Source organism: Vanessa cardui, chromosome 5 (genome assembly GCF_905220365.1).
Source record: "Vanessa cardui chromosome 5, ilVanCard2.1, whole genome shotgun sequence".
In the NCBI taxonomy this organism is placed as follows: Eukaryota; Metazoa; Arthropoda; class Insecta; order Lepidoptera; family Nymphalidae; genus Vanessa; species Vanessa cardui.
The window spans coordinates 9,747,249-9,768,318 of NC_061127.1; the positions used below are offsets into that span (position 1 = coordinate 9,747,249).

Genomic DNA, 21,070 nt, shown 5'->3' on the forward strand with positions numbered 1-21,070 from the left:
GTGGTGGAATATGTTCCAAACCTTCTCCTCAAAGGGAGAGGAGGCCTTTAGGCCAATAGTGGGAATTTACAGGCTGTTGTTGTTGTTGATTCTATTTTAAAAAATATATAAAATAAAACATTGCAAATGAATGTATTTCATTATTATGTTAATCAATGTTACAATAATTACATAAGATACTGTACAATAGTTGTAATGTTATTTTATTATTGAGCGTATTATTGTTGCCTACACAATTATATAAAATTGTATGCTTGTAATATTAAAACAATAAAAGAATAATGCGTTCTAATATATGTCTGATACGCAAATAATTAACACAATACTTTATTTTGTTAAGGACACCCAATTGAATCAAATCTACTGAACCGATTGTGATGCGACTCTCACTTATAGAAAAGTAATATTAAAGGTAGGCTACTTTCATTAAAGAAAATATTCGCGTTCCACTATATAACAACAACAACAGCCTGTAAATTTCCCACTGCTGGCCTAAGGCCTCCTCTCCTTTTGAGGGGAAGGATCGGAACATATTATAAACATAATATACCAATTATTTAGATAAAATAAATAAATCACATGATTATATTGTTCAAGTTAACCAGTTTTAATACGTTATCATCGTGATCACACGATATTATCAAACATATTGGGCCGATCAAAAATCATTGAGCATTCTCTAAAGAAAACCAGCCCGGAGCTATAGAGCCTTTGGATTGATTGATCTCATTCCGGCCGTGTCGGATTACCCGTTCCATTGATTTACGAATAAAATTTTACTATCTTTAAATTTTATAGAGCTCAATGCGAATTATATGATATCGTATTATGTAAAGCCAATATTTTAACGTACTTTTAATATGTCAATTTTATGACGCTTTTTAATGAACATGATATTCACGATTTACATGTCAATAATGTACAGTTTGAACGGATGTGACAGGGAAGTAAAGATTATTTTATAATACTATAAATGTGAAAATTGGTCTGTTTGTAACGCTTTGACGGCTAGAACTTTTTTTATGACATATGGGGCAAACGAGCTGGAAGCTCACCTGATGGAAAGTGACTACCACCGCCCATGGACATCTGCAACACCAGGGGGCTTGCAGGTGCGTTGCCGGCCTTTAAGGAAGGAGTACGTTCTTTTCGTGAAGGTTCCCATGTCGTATCGGTTCGGATAAACCGCCGGCGAAAGCTGGTTACACAAAGTGGTTGTGCGAGGCAGAAAATGTCTAAGAAATCGCGCTGTTGTGGATTTTTTTACTGAACACCGAACCGATTCTGATATGCTTCTAAGCAAGTTTGAACTTCAAAGGACATAGGCTCCATTGCGTAATGTAAGTGAAGTCACGATTAACAACTAATAATATATGTGATGAAACCTTTGAAATGCGCTGAAGATTTTGGTATAACTTTTATATATGTCTACTGGTTTAGTAGTTTTTCAGTGAGGCATTACGAAAAACAGGCACTATTTTTCTTTGAATTGTACATAATCTTTGATTGTCGTTTAAAAAAGCTGATAAGCCAAAATGCATATTATTCATGAAACTTCGATACGGCAGATAATACAATTTTCAATTGGCTGCATTCAATCCGCCCGGCTGTGCCTTCCAAGTCCATTAATTTTATTAGGAAGGAAGACGTCTGGGTATCCGTACAATAGATAGCGGTAATGGATATTAAACGAGATTGGCTAATATTATATATAGCTATGTTTTTTTTTTATAATTATTATAAATTTAAAATTAATTGTAAAGAGTTTAACTTAAGAAGTATTTATATCGAAGTTTTTACGGTTGTATTAAATTTCAAGTAAAATTTTAAGTGTGTATTTATTTTATTTTTATTTCTTTTCTTATTTTCAAATAACATTTACAATGAACGTCAAGCGTTTCTTTTTTTAACAAGATATTTATGAGTTTTTTTGAGTTTTAAAGCGATACCACAGATTTATAAATTTAATTTAATATAATGTTTATAATACTACTAATATTTTTTCTTTATTCAATAAGATATGATAACATTGAATTTAATAGAAAATTAGCAGCAATTAAGCCACGAATACAATTATGTAATGATCAATTCTAAAAAAAAAATTTCATATGGAATAAAAAAAGTAGTGTTTACCTACTTTTAAATAAAAAATTTAAGCTGTCTATACCCTTTCATCTCACGGACAGGACACGATCGTGTCGCCACTTAAATTCACTTAGTGCTTGAATAAATTAAGACCTTCATCACTCGAACCCCCACTTTCCCTGCACGGATGTCATTCGTATTCGTTGACGCCTCTGCAGTTTATATACGAAATCGTCCACTCCGTTTGAAACGTCTACTCATAAATTACTCAACGAATTTTCATATAGGTTTTTATATAATATAGGCGGGGAAATGGGCCTTATGGTAAGTAACATGATAGATTTTTTTATGGTATAGGCCACCTGATGGTAAGTGGTCACCATGTCCCAAAGACAATGACGCTTTAAGAAATATTAACTATTCCTTACATCGTCAATGTGCCAAAAATCTTGGGAACTAAGATGTTATGTCCCTTTTGCCTGTAGTAGCACTGGCTCATTGACCCTTCAAACCGGAATACAACAATACTGAGTACTATTATTTGGCGATAGAATAACTGATGAGTGGGTGGTACCTACCCAGACGGGCTTGCACAAAGCCCTACCACCAAGTCAAGTAGCACCAAGTATGCGCTGCAAGAAATACTAACCAGTCCTAACATCTCTTGTGCAACATCAACCTTGGAAACTTTTTGTGTACCTTGTGTCTTTTATTATACTGGTTTTCTCAACCTTACCGGAACACAGCAATAAGTATTGTTGTTTAGCGGTAGGATATCTGCTGAGTGGTTAGAACCTACCCGCCCAACTTGCACAAAACCCTACCACTAAGTGTAAGTGATTCCTGAAAAAGGTTGAGGTGTCTAGTAGCTGGATTATAAAAAGAGTAAAAGACACAGTCTTAAAAAGCGGTCGAATGTAAGTTTAAAAAAGGTTCCATTCTGTATATATAGTATTTAAATATTAATTCACCATTTGCAATGAGCTAGCATTTCTGAAATGAGACCGTTTTAACTAACAAACAAAAATAGCCGGCTATTTGTGTCCGACTGTAAAACAAAGGCCCACTTGAACTGAGGGTTTATACAACGCGCGCTGATGGCTGGTTAAAGTCCGTCGCAGAATTTCAGTTTAGAAATGTAGGCTTCCTCACCTTAATGTTTCTTTTAGACTGAATCCCTAACAAGCTTAAGCGCTTTTTTTTTTAACGTCAATGCAATGACTTCGTTCAAAAATGGGTCGCTGTTTTTATGTTATCGGTTAAAGATTTTTCTTATAATTAAGTATTTTGGTTTTAATGTTGATGTTTTCAAATGTTGTGGATAATTTTTGTAAGCCTGATTGATCTTTGGAAAGGAATAACATCAATAAATACCACAGGCATTTTTAACTTTGCCGTTTCATAAATTTAAATCATTTGTAAAAAATATATTGGTAAAGAAGGCATATTATTCAATACAACATTATGCAGATGATAAAAAAGCGTGGATTTGATACTCATTGACTTCCAGTCAGGATATATTACATGCATATACATATAATTGTAATCGACTGTTTTTAAACGTTAAAAAGAGTAACTACCTACTGATTTTCTTGCCGGTTCTACTCGGTAGAATCTATTTTCCGAACCGGTGGTAGCTTTACTTAATATAAAAAAAAGTTGTTAAATGATGATCCAAAAGCCTACTTGAATACAGTATGTTTTTATTGATTGATTTATTTGAGATACACTTATTAAATTCAAAAAAATTTAAATATATAAACACACATATACATACATATATGCATTCTATAAAAATAAATGTAATTGAACTCTCCAGACTTCTTTATGATTTTACCCATAAACAAATTCATTATAAAAATTACGACTATTTCCAATTGGATAGATAACGAGTTCAAAATCATACGTCTAATAATAAGGCTTAATGTAAGTGGAGCTGATTACAAAGCGCTCATCACAGCCACATGTTTTTGTGTGCGACATGTGTGTAAGCATAATTAGCGAATATTCGATTCAAATCGCTTAATGTTTGCCTTGTCATTCGAAAACTCGTATTCGACGTTGATCGAGTGGAATATATACTCGTAGACAATCGTTCGATAAGTATGTTTGTTGATGATGTTGAACTAGATATCGTTATTTGTTTAAAAATATGGAAGGTTTTTAAAAATGGAAACGTTTCTTTTTTTAAGTTTCGTAGAGTATTATTTCTTAATTTGTCCAAACGAATTTGATGACTCAAAATCCGATCCTCATTATCGAAGTTGCTGGTTTGTTTCGAGTTTACGTTAGCAAGTTTAAAGATCGCGATTAGAGAGTTTTCAATAAATGAAGATGCTTTGCTTACTTAGTTATGTAACAAATTTGAGAGAGTACATATTGCAAGTTTTCTGATTTCAAAATTTTGATCGCGATGTTATGATATCACACAACATTTGGTTAACTACTAATGTCCATTAAACTGATTCGTTAATTCGCACAAGTACGCTTGGTATGATGCGGAACAAGTCTAGTGTGTTAACTAAGCCAACAATATATAACAATATTATGTAGATCGCTGGTAGCTGTATGCAAATCTGTCTGTATAGGCACAGTCAGCGTCAAACAATTAAGAGACGCTCAGGGTATTCAAATAAAAAGACGCAACCACTGACGCTTTGACACTGACTGTACTACAACTCATCTGACAAGACGGCAGATGAGTTGTAGTACAGTCAGTCAGATGATGATAGATGCCAAACGGTAATACTTACTATTGATCTGTTCGGGTTACAACGACGATTGACTCAGTGTATCATCTTAGCTTTCCAAGACTGGTAGTGCATTGTATTAATGTAAGGAATTATTGTGCTGACCATTTACCATCAGGCCGTTCATTTGCCCGTCCGCCAATCTTCTATATAAAAAAAAAATGTTTAACATAATTCCATTAAAATTGTTTAAACATTTTTAATAGAAAAATATAAAACAAATATGCTATAAAAGAAAATGAAAAAACATTTTGTCTTGTGAATCGTAAACTCCTGAATTACAAACCCAGTAGTAATCTCCTAAACTTTTGACGTAACATCTTCCTTGAAATCTTTCCATCTATTTTATGTCTGTTCGTCATTTACAATTCCAAGATGAAGGAAGAGAGATATCATATTGATATGTAAATGTAAAAACGTACTTTCCATACTTTATACACACCATATTTTTCTTATGAAGTCTTTCACAAAAAATACAGAGGCAACCAAGTTTTTTTTTATCAACTAACCTTTTGTTTAGTTTTGATATTGACTTAAAAATGAATGAAAAAAAAATATGTTTCTTATTTGTCGACCAAGAAAAACAAATTTCTAACGTAACGTAACTACGTTAATAATACGTGGGCACGACCCCAGCACCTCCAGAGGGGACTATCCAGCTTTGTAGACAGTGTGTTGAGGAGTTTATTGGAGGTGTTTAGTAAACTGCTCATAGATGACGCAGTCCGCTTGCGTATGATCGCATGGAAGTCATCTACACGAGCTTCCGCAAATATTGCCGACGCGCTCCAGTATCGAGACGAGGATATTGTTGTACTGAACACGCAGAGTATTGTATGCTCGTCGGGAGTAGTTCTCCCACAGATCGCACGTGCAGAAGGACTGGCAAAAGGTTTTAAATAAAATTAGTTTTACTTGTGCCGTACATCGCGCAAATCTACCTTCTAACATATTGCCTCTAAACGACAAAGCTCTGCGTTCGCGTTCGATATCGCTATCATCATCCAAGCGTTCATTCACAATATGCCCAAGGTATTTGAACTCAGATACTTGTTTCAGAGGAGTTCCACATAGGTGTAAAATTGATGGGTTTGTTTTTTCCTCGAAAGATAATTAAACGCCTATAAATAAAAAAAATGTACATAAATGAGTGAAAAGAAATTTTGATTAGATAACTTTTTTACAATTTTCGTCAGTAGCCGTAACAGTTTTTAACAAACCAAGCCTTAAAAAAAAGTGGAAGCAAACAGTTTTAATAAACATTTGACTTAACACGATAAAAAGCAAATTTTGTAACACTAAATATAATACTCAATATATTATAAGTACCTATCTATAAATATATATTTTTTTGCAACGGACCGACTCTAAGATTAAGAACTTTGAACTAATTACAATCAGCATAAGGACGAGTTTGACATTCAATTTATGAATAACAATGAAGTTTAAAATGTTTTTTTTATTCTAGGGTTGGGAAGGAAGAACGGAAACTGGTGGCGAAGGTGCGGAGCCACCGCCACCAGCGCATGCGCCGTTGGACGCAGTCTGGCAGCCAGTGGCTGGCACTCGGTAAGTCAAGTAGCAGTAACCCAGTTCGAGCCCCTTACTTTGTCCACATTAATATTGATGAAGCGTGCGCTTTGTATCTAGGATTTTTTATACTATATTATTTACTCTGTGGTGCATAAAGATGTATTCCCTGACATGACCTCTTCAGACTTAGTCAAACATAAGGGGGTGAATTTAATGATATATACATAGTGCTTGGTATATGATATTTTATTGTGTATAGGTACATAAATTGTCGTTAGAACTTTTAAGCTGAAATAAATGCATAGAATTTTATCTATTTTTATTATAACTTGTAGGTTTCAATAGCATTACAGCTGTCTGGGATGTTTGAGTATATTTGATTTCAAATGTTAGAGATTATTTTGAAGTTATATAAGAGCTTATTAATAATGATCTTTATTGTAACACAATAGATACGCATACGCATTCACCAGTATTCTTCAATGGTTTGCAATCCTCACCATGCTATTTATCTTTAATTAATTTATAACTAAACATGTGTTTTTTTAATTTGCCTGAGTTATCTCATATGTAATTATTTCATTCAATTAAAAGGAAAGATTATGCTACTTATATTAAAATTATCTGAGTACTGCAAGAATAAAATAAAAGCGATTATCTCGTCTATTTTGAAACTTGTTTCGTTATATATATTTTGTTTAATAATAAAAACAAATTCATTGAACTAACATACAAAAGAAGTACAGATTAAAAATAGTAGTTTATTTAATATACCGAACTTTTTATCTTATATTCTGCACAGCACACTTAATCATGTCTTATGTACAGACTTTAAGCCACTATTTTACCAAGTCAGCTTCTTTTTATATGTACAAGTTAAAGGTTGGGACGGGACAGTAATAGCCTTACTTAACTTCTTAACCGCTGAAGCTGAGCTCGTTTTAGAGGCCAATCGGTGCTGTCTAATATAAAAATACCAAGCTATCATATATATATATATATATATATATATATATATATATATATATATATATATATATATATATATATATATATATATATATATAATCACTATGTAACATTAAGTCGCGTCGTTTCTCTGTACAGTTGTCAATAATGAACAATTTCGTGACGAAGGAGTTGGTAACTGGTTGTGAATAAAAATTGGTTTTAATTTATCTCTGAAGATGATTGACTCAGATACAGTTGGACCGATTATCAATAAAGTTTCGCTCATGTTTTATTTATTTTTTAATGATGGTTTGTATCATCTAGTATTCCTTTTGTTATACCTAGCCTATAGATAGCACCACTTCAACTTCTGTACGATTCAACCGATCGTCATGACAGTTGGTAGGATACGTAGAATAGGAAGGAATGCGTGACGTTTTTTGCTATTAATGTATGAATTAAAATGTAAAAGTTTCAACTAACTTTGAACTTGCGTTTTAATAATACAGTAACCAGATAAATTTTACGTATACAATCATTTTGCGATATAGCACAAAATGCCTGGGCACATTCCTTTCATTAAAATTTGATAAACTTTGGTATGTGGTAGTAGAATTTTGTTTTTTGTTTTTCCCGCTGATCACCTCAACAACAATGAATATATACAGATATTAATTTTAAAAGTTAATATTATTTATGGTTGATACATTAATAATCACAATTCAGAATCGTACCTGCCTCTTGCGTCGCGTGAAGTGTAACCTACCCAGCCTCCTGCCTGCCTTCCTCCCGCGCCTACTATTTTATTAAGAGCACTCCAGGGCTAAGACAGATAAGGCCACGTACTCCCATAATCCGGGACGAATAAGCCGGGTCTGTGACAGTTACTTTGACATACGATATTTATCGAAAGAAAACACAATAATTACATTGGAATGGGATTATACTGGAAGCATAATTGGTTATATGACATGAGAACACGAAAGGCACGTATTTCTTATTTACGATATTCGTGCCACAACAATGACGTGACATATCAATGACAATGTCATTCGAATCTGTCAATGAACCTTTTGTAATCATCTGCTATCTTTGTCGCACTCAAACAATATAAATAACTTGTCCTGCTTTACCATGCTGAATGTTAAAACTCAGTGCTGCTATAATAGTTTTTATAAATTGTATATTTCCTCAAACTCTTACCAGATACTGTTCCTGTAAATGTAATTATCTCAATCTCCTGCTGTTAAAAGTGAACGTAGTCATGGGTAATAGCTAGCAATTAACGTGTCAGCATTATATAAATCACGATTAACCCAATGAGTATGACTAAAATTTATAAATTTTAAGTAATAAACGCAAAAACCATCAGTTATAGCGAATATAATTTGAGCGAAAACTCCAATAAATCCGGCGGCATTAAATATTGCCATTAAAACCTACGAACTCTGGCGTAAAGCCAGGAATTGTTCCGTCCGATCTCCACTTGTTTTGTATTTATTCGTTGGTATTCTCTTATAACCTAACTGTCAAAGATGGCGGCTAAGTTATAATTGCATTGCCATGTGAAAACGACATAAGTCTTAAATTTGCATTATGTATATGCGCGACAAATAGGTGAATAACTCAAAATCACGTTAACCAATTTTGATGATTCTTTTTTTATTATGAAGGATATACTTCAAGGGTAGTTTGGTGAAAGTTTGGTAAGGTTCTGAGCACAGGATCCATGACAAAGTACCGGAACGGAAGGGAACGGAACAATTCTGAGGAGCACGTTAGCAATACTCGGTCGAATCTTTTATTTATGGGTTACTTGGATATTTGAATCACCTTCCGGAACGTGGTTATGTTCATGTAATTGTCATAATCGAATATTATAATCAACTAGCGACCCGCCCCGACTTCTCACGGCTGCAATACTGATACTAAATATACTAAAGAATTTGTTTATTTACGAAATCACATTGCAAACTTCTAAAATTGTCAGTGTTTCTTTACTATATTGTTCATTTATTATATACACAAACCTTCCCCTTGAATTACACTATCTATTAAAAAAAACTGCATCAAAATCCGTTGCGTAGTTTTAAAGATATAGGGACAGAGAAAGCGACTTTGTTTTATACTATGTATTGACGGAACTCCTAAACGGCTTACAGTTAGGGTGTGATTTGGGGCAGAATTTCTTTCTGTCTTTAATCAAATTTTGTGTATATGATGTGATGTCATATGATGTACGACATAGCATACGAATAGCTCTTTTGCAAAGTTTTTTTACTGAGGTCGATTACAGCTCATTCGAGGGTGGTACCTCGTAGTTTATGCCGCATGACGTATTAAAGCCGCATTTTCGAAAGTGTATTTTTGCTTTATTCGAAAGTTTCTTTTGAAATTGTTCCTGAAGTAGTTTCTGATTCATATAAACGGCACGCTTAATCTATCCATATTAAGAAAAAAATGTTAGTCTACATCAGCTTCACTTAAAATCAAAAAATAAATAAAATTTTAACAAAAAGAAAAACCGACTTCAAACAAAACAGTATTTTAAAACAAATTAAAATGCACTAAAAGGTAATAAAAATAATTGCATATTTAACACAGTTTTGAGAGTCCTCCTAGGTAAAATGAAATGAAAAATATTAGACTACTTAAAAGTCGATTTACGATTATATAATGTAGTTATAATTATTGCTATATTTGGAGTCGGTGTCAGCCAACCCTATACTACACCTATGAAAAACAATACGAGAATACTTTAAGAAATGTTTCTTACAAATTACCTTTTATACGATATTATACTGGGTCAATCAAGAGGGTCGTATCGCTTCTTTCTTTTGATTGTTGAAGCGTGTGCCTGTGGCTGACACCGGCTCCAAATATAACAATAACTATAACTACGTTATATAATCGTAAATCGACTTTTAAGTAGTCTAATATTTTTCATTTCATTTTACCTAGGAGGACTCTCAAAACTGTGTTAAATATGCAATTATTTTTATTACCTTTTAGTGCATTTTAATTTGTTTTAAAATACTGTTTTGTTTGAAGTCGGTTTTTCTTTTTGTTAAAATTTTATTTATAAGAAATGTATTGGATAGAAACGTTGCTTTATCGATCGTATTATTATTATTATTGGTAAATCTGAACAAGTTTTAGAATTAATGAGATGATTCTAGGATTATTTGAATTGTTGTATATCATATGTTTAGATATTTTAATACTAACAGGTACAGTAAAAAATACATATTATAAAAGTACATCATCGATATAAAATAAAGGTAATGCAAGTATCCTCTTATTATTAGATTAATTTTAATATCAAATTACCAACAGTTCGGAATGTTTATCGTAGAATTTTTCATTGGTCGTTCTTTTTGAATCAAAAACTAATTAACATGCATGAATCATAAAAAAGAAAAGTAAAAGCCTTTTAACGCGCCGCTCCTGACCAAAGATCTCCGCACCCTTTTTAGGAGAGGGCAATAATCACATATATTTATGTATCCTGCATGGCCGACGAATATTACACCTCTTCTATCATTTATATAATCCTGTACAGTATGCATTATATATTATTATTATTTATTTATATAATAGCAAATGTACAATTCTTGGGGAACGTTATAATAGAATCAATACTTGGGACGATGTAATAATAATTAATTTTTGGAAGTTTAAAGTACGAGTGAGGAGGGTTTGTTGTACATTTTAACGTTTATGTTTTTGTATGTGTTTTAATTTAAATAATTATTCAATTTAAACCGTATGAAGTTAGGGCAAATGAATATCATGATATATTTGTTGGGAAAGAAGGAAATTAAAAAAATAATCTTTAAGCGAAAAATATTATATTCCATTTAAAGTAATTGAGGTTATAATATAACGAATTATTAACCATCGTTTATATAACAGAGTAAATAAGGTACGGTCTCGTTAATGGACGTTTGAAATTTCGTAAAAGGAGGTCGCTAACGAGTAGTAATGGTGAAAAAAACCCTTGCCTCCTCTTTGCTTTAAAAGTTTCCTTTTCCAATTTGCTAACTGCTCCCTCCATTTTCACTCTATTCGTTAAACGTTCATCGTGTCGTTACTTTCGTGTTATTTCCCTAATGCGATTGGAAATGAACTTTTCATATTTTACAATTTTTTTTCGTATGCGTATTTTCCTTAATTGCTTTACTATAAGCGAGTTTAACGTTTAATGGAACTTAATGCCTATATTCATAATAGCTATATATCCTAAATCGTTTTAATGGATTTCGTTTTATTAATAACGATTGAACTCATTCATATTAAATTGCTCGAAGCCTTTGTACACACGAATTCGAATATATTGGTTTTATTGGCTTCTCTTTCTTTTACTTTTTATTTCATATTTATTGATAGTTAAACCTGTGGATAACCCGTGTGAAATTTCTAAAACTACCTATAGCGCACAAACCGTTACCCCCCACTTTATACCTTTCGAGGGGTGAATGAATAAAAAAATAGCCTTTGTCCTTTCTCGGGACTCAAATTAGCTTCATAATAAATTTCATCTAAATTGGTTGAGCGGTTTATGCTTGCATGACAGAATTACTATGACTATGATTTGACGTTAGATTATTTTACTATTCTCTTTGATACTAATAACTTATTGCTGCAACTCTTTTTTTAATTTATATTCTTCTCTGGTTTAAGCAGTACAACTTACCAAAGTTTCATCACATTCGCCATAATACCGCATATTGCATAGGGGATAAACTACAAACATTTTATTTATAGGTGACTCGTGTATTTCGTAATTTATTTTCAATTTTTTCAATAAATTAATTATTGTTTGTTAAACGAATAATGTTTATTGTACGCTATTAAAAAACGCATCGTTGCATGTATCGGAACATAAAATTGTTTTGATAACACCGTACGTACGAATCAGAGGTTTTTTATAGCATTTCGCATTGCAGCTTGAATATTAAAAAGTACATTTTACTCTTTGTCTAAATAACAAACATTATTATAATATATCGTGAATTAATACTACAAAATAAAAACCTTTAAGTAAAAGTAATTAATTTGATTATTTAGATGTTTAGATAGACTATCAAATCGGAGAATGCGTTGTAAAATAGTGGCTAACTGTTGGCTGCTAAGTATACGCACACTTCAACACGTTAAAGTAGTATGACTTATCAAGTGATCGTATCAAGAGTAGCTGTCACACACACCAAGATAATAAAATTAGTTTGTTTGTTTTAGTTATTTTGTAGTACGACACTCTAGGGATATGTATAATCAAAGATTCAAAACTAATAATGGTTAGAACAACTGAATCTTAGTCCAAGATTTAGATCCGTGAATCTTAATCGAAGGGTTTAAGCCCCTACAAGTTGCACCAACTAAGCAGAAAGTGGTGAGAAAACCTGCATGTATTACATGTGAATTTGCAGCATTTGTATCTATCAATCCACATTGAATTTATATGTTAATATATGCTCCTTCTCTTCTAACGGAGAGAAAGGCCGGCTGTGATATTTACAAGCTGACGTTTTAACATTTGTTTGACTTATAAATGACAGTATTGTTCTTTATGTTTTTCCGTACGCTTTTATCATCTATAATATTAGAACGTCAATACGAAGAGCCAAAATATATATAGTGAGAATAATATATTAAGTTTACGATTGTTTGTCAGTCTGTGTCACGCGAGAGTATAAGTTCTTTGAAGTTTTTATTATATGTAGTATATTTTGTTTTCCTCACATATCACCTTAATTAGTAGCATATTTAAACTACCGCGATACTTCGCACTTAATCAAAAGATTTTTTAGACATTTCGAAACCTATAATCGGTTTTGTTTTGATTTCATTTTAATCTAAACTACAAGTAATTCATCTACATTTGACGGCAAAATTATGAAACCTCTTTTAAATGACTTTATTTAATTGATAACGACAATGTATCATCATTAAAATATATTTAGTAGAATGCACAAGTGAATACGGAGCGTGAGGCTTACCGCAAGGTGTATTGACATTGATTACGTTGGCTGTGTATTGGCCGAGAGGTCGTTATGTCATGTACTCGTCGATTGCCTCGTTGATCTAGTGGCTAGTTTATCCGATAGGCGTGTCGACGTCGGTCAACGAAAGCATTTTAGTAGGTATACTTCGCACGTGACACAGTTTCACCCAGATAGGTAGTTTACGAAGATTAACCATAAGAAAAAAATAGATTAACAATTAAAATGCCATAATAAATAATGGATAACGTCACTTACATTACTCTAATCTGTAATATCAATGTAAGTAGCTAAAGCACTTGTGTTATGGAAAGTCGGAAGTAACGACGGTACCACAAACACCCAAACCCAAGACTATATAGAGTTCTAATTGATAATCTACACCGACTCGGCTGGGAATCGAATCCGGAACCTCGGAGTGGCGTGTCCATGAGAACCGGTGTACACGCTATTCGACTACAGAGGTCATCAATATGAGTTCAAACTTGAGATAGGGTGAGTAAGAATGAATTACAACATACAATATTTTCTTTGTCGTAGTCCTACTTTTAACAGTCAGTGGTGTTAACATTCCGAACCTCGGAGAGCACGTGGATCCTTTTATCTTGCAAGAGAACACGCCGTTTTCATTCCAAAAAAAGTGTTATAATTGGTTCGTTGAATTTGAATGCGTTATTATCAGGAACTATCGGTCGTATTTTGTCTGTTAGATAACACTGTTCTGTAATTTATATAGAACTATGATCTAATGTGAGTTATATAATACACTACGAATATTATCTGATACGATAATCTGGTCAAATCATCTCGAATTTATAAATACACAATCAAATGCTTCTCCTTTTTGAAAAATCAAACGCGTATTAAATACGGCGCATAGCTAGCACCTGAAATCTCATCACCTTTGAAAAAACGACAGACATTATTTGAAAACGAGAAATGAAAGTTAAACAATAAGGACCTATGTGTTCTAGTCGAAATATATTTTGAGCTTCATATAGACAAAGGGGATTGCTACGAGGAATTGAGTGGTATCGAAGTCACTCAAGGGGCTTGTCTGCAAAGTTCTCGGTCGTAGTACCCTTGATGTGTACGCTTCCTAAGCGAACTTCGGGAAGATTTTACAGTTTCGTAACTTATTGTGTGCGTTCAATGTTAGGATATGCATGTGTGGCGTTAATCAGCAATTAGTAGAAGTTCGGTTGTTTAGCGCTGGATTTGCTTTTGAAGTTTTAGGAAATAATTTGAAAATAGAATTCGGATATATTCAACGTAATTATGCAAGTAATATTGTTTGTGTTATGGAAGACTACTAAGGCTAGTATTAAATTGATGTATTTTGTTCAAGATTCTTAGAAATGAGGTTGTATAATTAGTTCTACGTAACTACGTACTTTATTTTATTCAATAATGTGAAATTATAAATTTTCCCCTAGTTTATGCTATGTATATATATTATGTATTAGATATATTTTTTCTTAAAATGTCATTATATTAATTAACCATTTTTTTGTTAAATAAAATTTAAATATTTAATTAATAATTGAAAATTATTAATGACTACTTGATATACAGTCAACCTCGATTCTAATGATCGTAGTGGACTCTCGTAGACAAAGGCAATTGTAGTGATGAGAGGTATTGTCAAGAGTCTTCGCTCTAGTGCCCTCCCAGCATCTACGACTCTCGAGCGAGCCTTCATTACGAACAATGTGTATAACATAACTCGCCTTTGGTATCGAATTTGATTGCTTTTAACAAATAATAAACGATTTTTCGAGGGATGACTTCATTGCATAAGTATAACAATCATTATATATTAACATCATACTATAACAAAGTCGCTTACCGCTGTCTGTATCTACGTAAGCTTAGATCTTTAGTATTGCGCAAGAGATTGTGATGCCTTTATGTTCAATATATAGATTGACGAGAGGGAGATTTTTGTATATTAATACATGGACAATATAGTAAAAAACACAGATAATAATTTTAGAAGTTTCTAACGTGATGTCGTAAATGAGCACGTATTTTAGTATTTTACCCATGTAAAGCCGGGCGGGTTGTTAGTTATAAAATATAAGATCACGATACCGTTATATATAATATATATTTTTAAATTTGAAGTCTTTTAACATATTTCATAGAGAATAAAACAATTTCTAGGACATTTTATTTCCATAAACGTTTTGTAACAAATTGCTATGACTATTTTAACGTCTAAGATTATTCATTTATTCATCGGTTATGATGATATAGTCGGTGATTGCCATTATTGTCGATACACTTTGCCATTTTGATGGAAGGTAATCGAAACCCCTACTCAAGTAATCGATTTATATTTTAATGTCGTTTTTTCTAAACAAGAAAATGATATAAGTATGATGAGTATGGTGGGTGATGGGAATTGGATTTACAGTTAAAGCTTTATCAACTGTTATAAAGTAAAGTAAAGTAACAGCCTGTAAATTTCCCACTGCTGGGCTGAGGCTCTCTCTCCCATTAAGGAGAGGGTTTGGAACGTATTCCACGACGCTGTTCCAATGCGAGTTGGTGGAATGCACATGTGGCAGAATTTCAATGAAATTAGATACTTGCAGGTTTCCTCACGATGTTTTCCTTCACCGCCGAGCACGAGATGAATTATAAACACAAATTAAGCACATATATATCAACTGTTATGACGACCCTTATTTGTGTTTTTGGATGGGCGTTACCGACAGGAACTAGTGGATTTGATAGGTCTCATTTTCTCATTCTGAGGTTGTGCAATATTGTATTCTTTTACATTTTCTTCATTAGATTTGGATAGATTTCCCATCAAATACGATACTCCATTTATTTATATTGTAAAGGACTTGACTATGACCAATTATTTATAACAAAAACCAACCAAAACGTCAAATTATCTATGACTCAGAAATTGTACGCCCGAAGCATTCGAACTTCGCGCCAAAAAGTAAAGCCTTGGTAAACCACGCGTTATTATTTTATGTATTACAATACTAGGTGATAATGTCTTAGGCGGTAAGTATATTTATATAAGAATAAAGAAAATTAAATATTATGATTTCTTTCTATCGAAAACCTCGAATCCTGAATGCTGTCAGAAGTTTTCCGCCATGATTTCCTTGATTATTTTCCGGGAAAATAAATATCCGTCGGTAAAATGTGTTTATTCCACTAATGAAGATCTTCCCACGCTTCCATTTAAATATTCAAGCTTCAAATGCTTTACATAATGAATGATTCTTCTCCTCAAAGAAATAACACAGACCACTCTGCTTAAAAGTGGAACGCCAACGAGTTGTTGACGATAAACCGCAGCGATATAAACATTTATTTGGGAGACTCTTTTGTTCAAAAACTAGTTCTTACTGCGTTTAAATATGGAATACGTATTGGCGCGATTTGGGGGTAAGATAAGATTTGTGACGGCAAATGGCATGAGCCTCTGTTATGTTGTCAAGCCTTTACTCAGCCGTCACTCTATACTCCCTCCCGTGTCGTGTATACTATACAATATTGTATACATATTTTGTATTTCATGAAAGCCTATGTTGCTAACTATGTTCCATATTCAATTTTCAATAATAAACAATTTTATTGTTACACATCTGCCAGGCGTCTCATGCTTGCTTTATTAATTTGTGTTCAACTTCTCACTGTTTATTTTTATTTATCAAGTGAATATCATACTTGTGTAACCAGTTGTATCCGTCATCACTGTTGGACCAATTCTTAGGTTATTTAAGCTAACGGACAACATGAATACAACACCCATACTAGCAGTTCTAGTTCGTAAAATCTTTTACCCAATTATATTATTAGGTGAATTGAAATGGTAGGTATAACGTGTCTAATAGAATATACACGTAGCGAAAGATTGGGGTGAATATTATAATAGTAGCCAACTGGTGTAATTTCGAATTTCGAAGAACGGGGGAAATATACTGATACGTCAACAATATGATTGTTTCGTGAAATGGTATAATTATGGTAATCGTTATTATATATGTGACTGCTATTTTGTAACAGTTTAGTTTTTCAATCAAGTGACAAATTTAAGAGATTTAGTTTTAATCTTTGTTAATTTTTTAACTTGTATCGAATTTAGTATTTTATGGTAGAGTTTAACCAGCTATAGATTTATTGATTTTTTTCCATTTGATATAAAAAGAACGTCAAATGTTTCGAACATTGGACCGCGTATCATTGTTCTGCCCACACACCCTACTCTATTAACTTCCCTTACGCTCCCTTCTACACAATATTAATTTATATTTAATGATTTTCTGTGTTGTTGACCTAATAGTTAGGCGTGCGGTCATCCCCTTATATACGTTCATTGTATAACGATTTCGGCTCCATAAACTAACGTAAATTGAAAACAAGTTATAAACTGTATGATTTCCGCTGCTTTGCTTTGTGTACAACCAACAATCCAAGTAAAGAATCTCTCTGGTGCGCGAAAGCCTACTACACACATAGTACATTTGAGATGGCGTTAATGCTGATTCAAACCTGTGACTTTGGTGTATATTGGCTCAATGAGGATTATAAGTTTTGCTTATATTTAAGTTATAAAATTTAAATGTTCTTTTTGCCCGTCGTAATATATTTTATTTTTAATCGCAGTATTTTGTTACTCTTATATGCATTTAAATAAACAAATGAAGTCGAATTGATTTATTTTTTTATTAAACTTTGCTACATTTCCTATTCCAATTGATGTTTGAAGTATTTTTGTATTGAAGTGGCGTATTGAAATGGCAATACGGGAGCATTTTTAATATTTACGAGCGAGCTACGTTTCAAGACTCTTGCCTTACATATTTCATCGCGACGCTACCTGCATACGATGCAATATTACTGCTATGAAACACATATACCCGTATCAACTCATATTTGCATTATACTACAAATAAATGGTTCATTTAATAATAAAGGTAGGATTTATTTATGTAATTATTGTTACACTATTTACTAGTTTTCAAATATATGTATATGTATAGAAATAAAACGACTATAAAAAAAAACGAATAGGAATGATAAAAGTTTTAATTAAATAATTTTGATAGCCGTCTCGTCATCGGCGTGGTAAAAATGTTTGTGGATGACAAGATACTGATTAGTATAACCACCTAAATTACCATCTAAAGCCGTTGATAAATTCCCAAAAATAATGCAAGTGTCTCTTTTAAAACCTGACTCTTTCACGCCACTTTTTCCCTATATGTTAGGATAATATGCCCATGTCAGATTTTGGCGTTCATGGCTGTCATTAACAAAGGATAATTGGCTACTAAGCAGGTTATATTATATATATATATATATATATATATATATATATATATATATATATATAACACATGTTGTGCGCAGAAATAATATGGTGGGATGGCATATCGGATTGGTAAAAGTTTACGTAAAACTTTACGTACGTTCCGATGCACGAAAATTATAAACTATGCCAATTTTCAAACCCCAATGTCAAGTTTATGTCATAGAAAAATACAATTTTATTGTTATATGTATTTACGAGTAAGTAAATCGTATTTCCAGTGTTTTTAGAATATGTTATCTTTGTCTTTGTTTGTTAAATAAACTATAAGAATTTGTACCTTATCAGTGTTTCAGATGGTATTCTATATATATATATATATTTTAGTAGATTAATTATACGTAACCGAAAGTTTTATACAAATTTTTAAAGTTTTTTTCTAAGTTTACCTTCACTGCTCACATTTTTTCATCAGTATACAATCTCACGAGATAGATAGTAATCTAACAATACTAACACTATCAACAGATTTATGCGCAGAATTTCAGCGCAAACGGTTCAGTGGAACTAGTTTATAATTCAGTTGCAACATTTGACTCTCACATAACTAACAGGTGGAGTTAAATAAAGCATGTAAATAAAATAGAAGTGGGGCGTGCTGCAAGCAAAACTAGCACAAAACGTGCAAACGCTTAGATCGCTTGCCTCGATACTGTTGTATATTTATGTGCGTCTCTTTGTTAAAACAAATGTGTGATGTCCTACACTGTAAGCCGAGATGTCCTAGTGGTTAGAACGTTTGCATAAAAATCAATTAAACTTAGATCAGGATGGTCAGAATCCAAAGCAAACATTATCATCAAAATTGAAATCGATTAAAAATTTTTCGATTGTTCGATTGTCCTTTTTGAAATCGATTAAAAATAAAATCGTATGTGTTCTTAATTTATTTACGTTTAAGTATACTTTCATCTGGAGTATAGATCATTGTATGCTTTTACGTCATTGTTTATATTGATGCAATAAATTATATCAACATATCATACCATTCGATGCAATAAATATATTTTATGAGTTGGTTGGAGTACATATCTTCTGTTTTATGGTTTTCAGAATGATTGCATATAACAATCTATATGTTTTTGTGTATCTGTCTCTCTCTCTCTCTCGCTCTCCCTTTCTCCCTCTCTCCCCTGTGCGTTTCTTATTTCCATCTGATGGTTGGGTCGTCCACTTCGCTCTATTTGACATATCGTTTTCAGACCACACACTGTCCATCTGGTTTGAGGCCGCCCTCTGGGTCTTGACTTTTTTTGTGTATCTGTATGACATCAAAATTTTAAAATTGATATTGATATAAATATATAATGCTGTATGAGAAAAAATATTACACCTTAAAAATTTAATAAAATTTTTAAATTGTCTATGACATTTATACGGTGGTCTTTTATACTTTCAAAGAATTAAAATTTGTAAATGAATTCTTTATTTAACGTTACTCACGTTACATAAAAATAGCATTGTTCTTTATTTATCATATTATAATCAATAAAATCATATCTATCAATAAAAGATGCCTTGGATTTAAAAAGTTCCACATTTATAAAGCAAAAATAAACAATGTTGATGTGTAGGTTTCTATGTATTATTTTAGTTGTATCAGTATTATGAAATATTTGTCAGCTCGTCATCTCACCAGTTTTTCATATGTATTTCTGTTATTTTTGTAGTTACGAGCGAAGTCCCGTTGTCTTTCTTACAACTACAAGAGTCACAGTGATGGAAATATTATAAAAGAAAGCATAATCAGATTAGTTTTTTCAAAAACTCTTATCATTCGAGAATATTCTTGGGAACTCCTCAGATATCTGTTGAGAAATCTGATTCGGGCACATGGTTAGTTCTTAAAAAAATGCCTTGGCTTTGCCTTTAAATATATTTTTAGTATGCAATAATAATTGCAGTAAGGTTTTCCCAATAGTTCCTGGTTTTCCAGTCATTATCGATAGCCGGTGAACGAAAGGCGTTTACATCGACAGTATTCACAAAATGTACGTGTCTCCTGAACTATAACAGCTGTTACCCAGGCAAAGTATTAGTTTTCGACTAGCCTCATAAAACTTTAAAAATAATTTCATGTCGCTTTTCGAGACCCAGAAAATGCTCAATGGATTGTATGAAAAATGAAAATATCACGATTCATAACATTTCACAATGTTAATAGCAGAATCTCACAAAGGAAATATGTATTTAATAATTATAAATACATATTTTCTACCGATATAAATAGCTATGTTAAATTAATTCAATCAAATTTGTTTTATTAAATTTAGAATAAATAATTAAATGAATTATTTATCCTGCATGAAAACCAAGAAAATCTAATAATAAATCTTATTTATGAATATAATTTTGGTCTTGAGAATTAAGTATACTAAAATGCCAGTCCATCGGGATTGATA

The 21,070-nt window shown here is 32.4% G+C and overlaps 1 protein-coding gene across 1 annotated transcript in view; it reads left to right on the forward strand.

The window, feature by feature from the left end:
* The window catches only part of LOC124530109, a 102,450-nt gene that overhangs the window by 8,475 nt on the left and 72,905 nt on the right, over positions 1-21,070 (forward strand). Inside the window, exon 2 of the mRNA XM_047104110.1 lies at positions 6,304-6,404. Within this exon, the coding sequence (XP_046960066.1) occupies positions 6,304-6,404 (101 nt within the window). The remainder of the gene's footprint in view (positions 1-6,303; positions 6,405-21,070) is intronic.